The following is a 9862-nucleotide window of genomic DNA, read 5'->3' on the forward strand; positions in this document are numbered from 1 at the left end:
TTTGAGACCTGCCTGGCCAACATGGTGAAACCTCGTCACTACTAAAAATACAAAAAATTAGCCGGGCGAGGTGGCGGGTGCCTGTAATCCCAGCTACTTGGGAGGCTGAGGCAGGAGAATGGCTTGAACGCAGGAGGTGGAAGTTGCAGTGAGCCAAGATCACGCCACTGCACTCCAGCCTGGGCAACAAGAGCAAAAGTCCACCTCAAAAAAAAACAACAGTCCTATGCAGCCATCATCACTATCTAATTCCAGAGCATTTGATCACATCAAAAGGAAATTATGTATTCATTAAATAGGTGATAGACTTTTAAAGCTTAGTTCAATAACTTTTAAGTAGTACACAATTCCGATATTTGGAGATTGATAGGTAATGGAAGACAGGTTTATTAAATCCTTCATAGAATTCCATAATAATAAAAATTATATCCATGAAACTGAAATCCAAATATTGTGTTTTTGATTTTGAAAAAGTAAAAAAGGCAAATGCTAGTGTATACCGTGTTCTATTTGGAAATGATTAGAATGTGATATTTAAAAGGTGACACGTTAATACTTTAATTGGCAGTTATACTTCTAGGATATGATTTTCACCGATCATATCTAGGCTAAGATTTTATGTCCATACAGATATAATAAGTGTTTACAGTCAAATCTTGAAACTCTTTATTGAGCAGACATTCAGATCATTTTATGTCCCATAATGCAGTGAATGTGTCAGAAAACCTCCAATCTTGTTTTATTTTAAAGCACAACGTGGAAGTTCTTGGAATACTTTCTGATGATGTAGAAACGGATACTGTAGCCCCAGGTGAAAACCTCAAAATCAGACTGAAAGGAATTGAAGAAGAGGAGATTCTTCCCGGATTTATACTTTGTGATCCTAATAATCTTTGTCATTCTGGACGCACATTTGATGCCCAGGTAAACAAATTATTGTCGTTGTAATAGTGGGTTTTAATGTCTAAATGAAATTGGAATATCAGTGCCTTTTGTCCTGATTATTGGTGACATGCCAGTTAACCCATCTTAGTGTATAGAAAGGGAATGGAAATATTATAAGCCACTTATATATCATAACCACAATAGGCACCTCATACAAGATCTTCAAGCTGGTACAAGTGCTTACTGGATAAGGAGTATTCTTTGTAAGTTCCTTTTTATGTTTGATCTCCTGATGATACATTTTAGAGTATCTGATATTTACCGGAGCACTGTTACTGTGGAAGTCATGGTTTATGTGCTCATTCACAGCAAATGGCTTTCCAGACAAGAAATTACACAAGTTTCCCTGTTATTAACAAGGTAACCTCCCTAGGAGAATGACAGAGTAAGTGACTGGTGTGGTGAACAGAATTTTTTAAAGTTCTGTTCTAAGGTATGACAACTAATCAAGTTAGATTTTGATGCCAGATGTAAAGTTGTTTACTTTACTGGACCTTGGATATTGAGAAATGGATAAAGCTGGATAAGTTTACATCTAGGTAGCTTCTGAGCGATAAAGATTAGCTTAATTCCTTGGGGAATATGAGGAAAGGCTTCCCAAAGAAGAAAGTTGGCCTGCTGTCTTTTATTTTGTTTGGAGATGGAGTTTTGCTGTGTCACCCAGGCTGGAGTGCAGTGGCACAATCTCGGCTCACTGCAACTTCCACCTCCGGGATTCAAGTGATTGTCCTGCCTCAGCCTCCTGAGTAGCTGGAATTATAGGCACCCACCACCAGGCCTAGCTGATTGTTTTGTATTTTTAGTAGAGACGGGGTTTCACCATGTTGTCCAGGCTGGTCTCGAACTCCTGGCCTCAAGTGTTCCCCCTGCCCACCACGCCTCGGCCTTCCAAAGTGCTGAGATTACAGGCGTGAGCCACTGCGCCCAGCCAGCCTGCTGTGTTTTGAAAGTTGACCAGGGACTCACCAAGAACATTAATAGAGGACAGGATATTGAAATTCATGCTTTGAGGTCAAGCAGCCTGACCCCATCCTGTGAACAAAATTAGTAAGACAAACCTATCACCTCTAATACAAAAATCACTTTTAGGCCAGGCACGGTGGCTCAAGCCTGTAATCCCAGCACTTTGGGAGGCCGAGACGGGCAGATCACGAGGTCAGGAGATCGAGACTATCCTGGCTAATACGGTGAAACCCCGTCTCTACTAAAAAATACAAAAAAACTAGCCGGGCGAGGTGGCGGGCACCTGTAGTCCCAGCTACTAGGGAGGCTGAGGCAGGAGAATGGCGTAAACCCGGGAGGCGGAGCTTGCAGTGAGCTGAGATCCGGCCACTGCACTTCAGCCTGGGCGACAGAGCGAGACTCCATCTCAAAAACAAAACAAAACAAAACAAAAATCACTTTTAAGTTGGTGTCCTACTGAGATGGTAACACTAATTCTTGGGATTTATATGGCGCTTAAGAACACTGAATTCTTTTTTACCCTAAGGATAAAGATAAGAATGTGTGTGTTTGTTTGTTTGACAGATAGTGATTATAGAGCACAAATCCATCATCTGCCCAGGCTATAATGCGGTGCTGCATATTCATACCTGTATTGAGGAAGTCGAAATAACAGTGAGTTTAAGATAATTGGTTTATTTCGGTTTTAATACCATTTTATCTTCATAATTTCTAATCAGCAACAGTGATGCACTTTTATTTCTATACCTGTTCTTAAAGATTATTTCATTTGGCATTATTCTGATTTTCTCATACTCTTTTCTTGGTTAGGCCTTAATCTGCTTGGTAGACAAAAAATCAGGAGAAAAAAGTAAGACCCGACCCCGTTTTGTGAAACAAGATCAAGTATGCATTGCTCGCTTAAGGACAGCAGGAACCATCTGCCTGGAGACCTTTAAAGACTTCCCTCAGATGGGTCGTTTTACCTTAAGAGATGAGGGTAAGAGTTTTTAAACTGATGTCTAGTAGTATATCCAGGATACCTAGCTTTGGTCATCTTCATCATCTCAGTACAGTACACATTGCAGTGGGTTCACAGAAAACTTCGATTCACATTCTGTATTCATATGAATGTTTTGAGTTGAATGTATTGAACAGAATTGACCACGTGTTTTAGCAGTAATGCCAAATCTAGTAATGTTCTACGTAAAACATCTTAATTTTGATGTTTTGTGAGTAGTGGATTTGGAGGGCTGTTTTGTTTACTAAGATATTTCTATGATGTAATCCTTTGTAATATGTCTGGAGATTAAAAGGGATATAGAGAATGATTTTTTTTACACCTAATTTTTCAGAGGTCTAATGTTTGTGACCTTTTGTGTGCATCCATTTCTGCCTACCTCTCGGTGACGCAGAACAACTAATATTCCCATCTTGGGGTCATGAACTTCTTTGGCATAAAAACAAAATCATTGTTATGAAATGTTTCCTTATGGTCTGTTAATATTCCTTTTCCTTTCCTTTTTTTGAGATGGAGTCTTGCTCTGTCACCCAGGCTGGAGTACAGTGGCACAATCTTGGCACTGCAAGCTCCACCTCCCAGGTTCACGCCATTCTCCTGCCTCGCCTCCCGAGTAGCTGTGGCTACAGGCGCCGCCACCATGCCCGGCTACTTTTTTGTATTTTAAGTAGAGACAGGGTTTCACCGTGTTAGCCAGGATGGTCTTGATCTCCTGACCTCGTGATCCGCCCACCTTGGCCTCCCAAAGTGCTGGGATTACAGACGTGAGCCACCGAGCCTGTCCCGGCTGTTAATATTTCTAACTTAGATAACCATTTTAAGACTATAGAAGACTTCACATAAAACTTTATAGTTCCATTCAAATACAGAATAGTCATTTCACATGTTCATTCCAATTCCATTTAGCAAAAACTACTTTGTATCTACAAAGTCTCAGGAACTGTGCTAAGCCCTAGTGATGAATACAGTTCCTGAACCTTACACTGGACAAAATTGTATAAAGACAATGTTTATTTTACTTTAAAGGCCCAGAACTCTTCTGGTTGATAGTAAAACTGGTTATTGTGTTTATCTTATTAATATAACAAAATGATAGTTTTAGTTTACCACTCAGAACCTGATAAAATCAGGAAGACAGAAGAAAAGCAATTAATGTAGCAGGAATTCTTAACCCTAGAATTATTTTTCCCTAAAAGATAACTTGGGTTAAAAAAAAAAAAAAAAAGATAACTTGGCTTTTAGGTTTTCCACAAGACCCAATGGGTTTTGTATTCCTTTCAGTCCACAGGAGTACCACCAGAAGGATGTGTTCACTGCATTGTAGTCAGTGGCGATTGCTGTGTCTTTTCAGTTACTTAAGGATAGGTTTTGGGATTTTTTTAGCAGCTTTATTGAGATACAATTTTCATAATATGAAACTGACCTGTTTTAAATATATAATTCAATGAATTTTAGTACGTTTCCAGAATTGTACAACTATTACCATATACTAATGTTAGAACATTTGGAACACCTAAAAAGAAACCTTATACTTGTTCATAATCACCCCTTATTCCCACCTCCACCCCTAGGCAACCACTTTTCAATTTGTCTTTTATAGACACTTCATAAATAGAATTATAAAGTATGTGGTCCTTTGTCTAGTTTATTTTACTTAGTATGATTTTGAAGTTCAACCATGTAACATGTTATTTATTCCTTTTCATTGCTGAATAGTATTCCATTGTGTGGATATTCCACAAATACAGATATTCCCCCCGCCCCCGCTTTTTTTTTAATCCAGAGGTTTTTGGCCCAGTGTGGTGCCTCACGCCTGTAATCCCAGCACTTTGGGAGGCCAAGGCAGGCAGATCACCTGAGGCCAAGAGTTCAAGACCAGCCTGGCCAACATGGTGAAACCCTTCCTCTACTAAAAATACAAAAATCAGCTGGGCATGGTGGCAGGCACTTATAATCAGCTACTCGGGAGACTGAGGCAGGAGAATCGCTTGAACCTGGAAGGAGGAGGTTGCAGTCAGCCGAAGTCACGCCACTGCACTCCAGCCTGGGTGGACAGAGTAAGACTCTGTCTTTACTCAGTGGCTGACGCCTGTAATCTCAGCACTTTGGGAGGCTGAGGCGGGTGGATCACCTGAGGTCAGGAGTTGGAGACCAGCCAGGCCAACGTGGTGAAACTCCGTCTCTACTAAAAATACAAAAATTAGCTGGGTGTAGTGGCGGTCACCTGTAATCCCAGCTACTCGGGAGGATGAAGCAGGAGAATTGCTTGGTGGGGGGCGGGGGGAGATAGGTTTTTGATACAGGGAACCATCTCTTTACCAGCTCCCCCAAATAAGACCCACTTATTAAGACTACCTAAATAGAAGTATCATGGGTTTGGCAGTAAAGCTAGTTAATTAGTAACTTACATTGTAAAAAATATTTTTGTGATTTAAAATAATAAGTTTTAGTATCTTATATAGACTTGCTGTTAACTAGTGAAAGATTTTTTTAAATTTTCATTTCTAGGTAAGACCATTGCAATTGGAAAAGTTCTGAAACTGGTTCCAGAGAAAGACTAAGCATTTTCTTGATGACCCTGCACAATACTGTGAGGAAAATTGACTGCAAAAGCCTACTTCACACCGCCTTCTCTTATTTTCTGCCCATAAACCTCTCCCCATGTTTTGCAAAGAGGAAATTCACAGCAAAAGTCCACATTATGTCAGCTTTCTCATATTGAGAGCTCTGCTATGCCACTGTTGAATTTTTCCCAAGATTCCCATCCCTAGCCCCCTCTTCAAACTCTGCTTCCTTGGACAGATTTGGCAATAGCTTTGTAAGTGATGTGGACATAATTGCCTACAATAATGAAAACCTACAGGAATTTTTTTATTTTTCATTTTCCCCTTAGGCATATTTAGTATTTTTTCCCCAGGCAGATCATTCTGAGTGTGCGAGTGTGTGTGCACATGTTACAAAGGCAACTACCATGTTAATAAAATATTCAATTTGAAATCCTTTTCGGTATTTGAATTGCTTTTGAATAATGTTTTTTATCTGGATGTAACATTGTTGCATTAGCTTTTTAACTTTCCCAAGTAATTGAATACATTTTATTACTTGGACTTTTATAAACTCTTTCCCGACCCACTATAAATGAGGCATTCACAGTGTTCAAGTTTGTATTAAAGGAAAGGATTAGTTTGACCCCTTCTTTTGATTGTTAATGCATACATGCAGTTAAATCCCTTTATCCAAATGTGACACTGCTTTACTAGGTCTTTCAGTTATTTATTTATTTTTTTTCCCAATTATATTGTAACATGATTTCTTAAACACAGTAAGTTGTTTTAAAATGAACAGCATACTGTAGTTTTTGTAAGTAAAGCGTAATGAAATTGTACCCCGAGAGAAAATTCCATTAACTCGTTAAATTAGTGGAATTTACAACAAATAAAGCATGTTTGAGACCTGGCAAAAATTCCTCTTTTAGTATTTATAAGAGCTGCATGCTTCTAGTATGAAAACCCTATCAGTTGCAAGTGCCACTTCTACAAGTTACCCAGTTTACTCTTTTTACCAATAACTTTGAAGTTTGGATGATCCTTGCTGGTTAAAGCTAAATCTCAACCCAGCAACTAAATAAACATATTTCGAATCATCAGAATCTGCACAGACTAAAATTATCATCGATAAGTAGAATCAAGCACAGTGTAAGTTTTATCTCAATTATTTGAAATGCACTGAGTTTTCTTAAGTGTAAAGCTGAAATTTGCTCACCATGTTTTTGATGAACCACAGTGCAGCACTATGGTGGTTTTAGATTGAATGACTTTGTGCTATAATTATCATGACTCTGAAATTTTTCATTAGAAAAATGAGGAATGGAGGCAATTTGTAGGTTTATCCGAAGCCCCCTTGATGTTGAGTGTTGCCATTTATCAGAGAGCCTCTTTTAGATTGTGATTTCTGTCTAAATAAGGTACTTTGTAATTGTATATTTAATGACAAGTCCCTTCCCTGTAATTTTGCTCCTCAGAAAAGAAAAGCCTGGACAGACTGTATTTCCAGTCACAGAACATAAAACTTAATCTATTGGGTGTTTTGTTCTGTTTTGAGACAGAGGCTTACTCTGTCACCTAGGCTGGAGTGCAGTGGCTCGATCTCGGCTCACTGCAGCCTCCACCTCCCGGATTCAATTTCCTGCCTCAGCCTCTTGAGTAGCTGGGATTACAGGAGCCCACCACCAGGCCCAGTTGATTTTTGTAGTTTTAGTAGAGACGAGGTTTCACCATATTGGCCAGGCTGCTCTCAAACTCCTGACCTCAAGTGATCCACTCGCTTCAGCCTCTCAAAAGTGCTAGGATTACAGGCGTGAGGCGCTGTGCTTGGCCTAGTGTTTTCTTAACTGTGAAATTCCCATTCATTTCATGAATGAGGCTACATCTTATGGACAGAGCAAAGTTATTGTTCTACAGATTCTTGAAACTATAATTATGGCTATTGCATGAAATTTAAATAAATTTTATTATGTCTGCAAATATCTGGGCTTTTATTTTTCTGGAAAATATAGGAGCTTTAATCAAAACATAATAGTTCTTTTTGTAATTCCATGTTAATAAAAACAAATACTAATAATTGCTTGAATTTTAATGAATATTTAAAAGTTCAAGAGCCACTGAAATCATTTCCAGAGATAAGAGTTCCCTTTCTAAATTGAACACATTTTTTAAAAATAAGTTATGTTTGCTACTAAAACATTTGCACTGTTAGAATATTATGTGCATGTTGCCAAGACTCTTAAGTAACTTGGATATCAACTGTGAAAGGCCTACCTCTAAAAAGTAACAGGTCATACAAATACAAATGTAACTGTAAAAATTCCACTGGATTCTTGCATATTTGCAAGATTAGATTATTCAAAAGAAATTTCAATGCTAAAATTAACTAGCAACATAAGTTCTATGGGCTTTGAAAATTGTTCTCATCTTTTTAAAGTTGATGCATTTTCAAATCCTGCTTACACGGGCTATTCATTTGGATAAGGAAGTTAAAATGTCTAAGGTGAACTTGGCATTATGTGGAGACGTTGGACCTTTACAGAGCAATACAAATTCCTGTGCTGTCATTCTGTCTTCTGCAAATGCAAACGTGTTTAGATGGTCGACAGTGCAAAAATAGGGTAGTTGGCTGCATATTTAGGGTATCACCTAAGCATTTGTTCTCTATCTTTAACGTTGTTCTACTAGAATGATTTTTTTCTTGCATCTTTTCACATTAATGATGTTCTTTATATAACTTTCATGCTAGATTATTTAATTAGTTTTTTAAATTAATAAAGTGAATTTAAGAAATGTTGAAATAAACATCTAAATAATTGCCATTTTAAACCCTTGTTTCTTACTGTGGGAGGGGGGAAATACAGCACTCATTTCTTGTTTTTACTTTGCAAAAGTAAGTGAAAATCTATGTAAAATCAAACCAAAAGAGTTGGACTGAGTGTGTATTGTCTTGAGATTAAGTGACAAATAGTAAAGTGTTACTGAATAATTAAGCCCATGTATTTTTTTTGTTTTGTTTTGAGTTGAAAATCTTTGAAATATGTGATAACTGAATGTCAAAAGTTCCTAAACTCTAACAGTGCAGGTTGTTCACTGTAACAAGAGGTAACTCACATTTGCTGGTTACATAAACTACAAGTACTGCTCTCACAATATGGGACTTTGAACTGTGATGTAGTTCAACAGTTGCCGGCATCCTGTCAGCTGATGTGCTGCGAATATTTTGGGTCAGACTTGCAGCCAGATGCAGTTTTGCAACCCAAGAAAAAAGTTGAACCTATGGTCAAAAACTTTTCCCAAGATGAACTCTGGAAAAAAATCAGCTTAACTCCCTTGGCGATCTTCAGGAACACTAGTAACGACTGTAATTACTCCGTGATCTTTGATGACTATCTATACATAACAGCACTCTAGCACCTTTCCTTACTGGCATGGACTTCCTCATGGACCGCTACTTCATGGATGATAGCTTAATTGCTTTAGGTAGGGATTTAAGGTAGTCAAGGGGAAAATATGCAGTTTTATTACAGCTCTTACCATCAGGCAACTTTCAACTTTAAAACCCTTTGTGAAAAATCTGGTTATAGCACTATAGCTCTGATTTTAGGATGGTTTAAATGTTATATTCATTGTTGGCCTACCTTATCACAACAAACTGTGCCATTAATCCTCTCACAGACATACGTAAGGTAGAGAGAGCAACCAGTGGTTTTAGGGGACAATTATCTGTCTCCAAATAATAGGCTTTATTTCTTCCAGCTAACTTTTTCAGTGATTCTAGCAGATGCCATCTATACATTCTTGATCTTGTTTCTTTCTTTAGAGATCTCGCCATGGCAGCAACTTGTTAAGTGTAATCACATAGCACAAAAGACTTAACTAGGTTTACATTTATAGCAGTCAGTTGTGGTTAGATTAGGTTTCATAGTAAATGGAATAGGAAGTGTTTTTATTTTCTACTAGTAATAATGTGGATTCCATTTGACCCAGTTTACTGTCAGAATTCAGTTCAGGTAGATTTGGTTCAACTTTTGGTGGTTTTTGGCTCTAGGATATTCTTGACTTTAATATCCTAGAACTTACTGAGTCTTCCCTTCCCTTCAATAAATACACTTCTCACATACCTCTAATCCTATGCTTCCTTGAAACAATAATGCTAGCTGAGCTGTTTACTAAGGATTATTACAAGGGCCTGAAGGTGTGGGAGTGGAGATTAAAACCTTCATGTTCTCCAATATAAGGGAAAAGCAGATTGGCACTACGTCTGATTAGGCAGAAAACACCAGGATTCCTTAAGTGATCCTTGAAATGGTTATTGTTTTCTGCCTTGTCACATTTGCCACTGTGCCCTTTAAAACGATGTGGAAACCTCAGGTTTGTGGACAGCACAGGTGGAACGACATTTTGTGCT

The 9862-nt window shown here is 38.2% G+C and overlaps 1 protein-coding gene across 1 annotated transcript in view; it reads left to right on the forward strand.

Moving 5' to 3' along the window:
* The window catches only part of GSPT1 (G1 to S phase transition 1), a 51580-nt gene that overhangs the window by 39647 nt on the left and 2071 nt on the right, over window positions 1-9862 (forward strand). The window contains exons 12-15 of the mRNA XM_011988099.1: window positions 751-924; window positions 2473-2562; window positions 2719-2887; window positions 5417-9394. Coding sequence (XP_011843489.1) covers window positions 751-924; window positions 2473-2562; window positions 2719-2887; window positions 5417-5469 — 486 coding nt within the window. The 3' untranslated portion in view covers window positions 5470-9394. The remainder of the gene's footprint in view (window positions 1-750; window positions 925-2472; window positions 2563-2718; window positions 2888-5416; window positions 9395-9862) is intronic.

Source organism: Mandrillus leucophaeus, unplaced genomic scaffold (assembly GCF_000951045.1).
Source record: "Mandrillus leucophaeus isolate KB7577 unplaced genomic scaffold, Mleu.le_1.0 Scaffold323, whole genome shotgun sequence".
In the NCBI taxonomy this organism is placed as follows: domain Eukaryota; kingdom Metazoa; phylum Chordata; class Mammalia; order Primates; family Cercopithecidae; genus Mandrillus; species Mandrillus leucophaeus.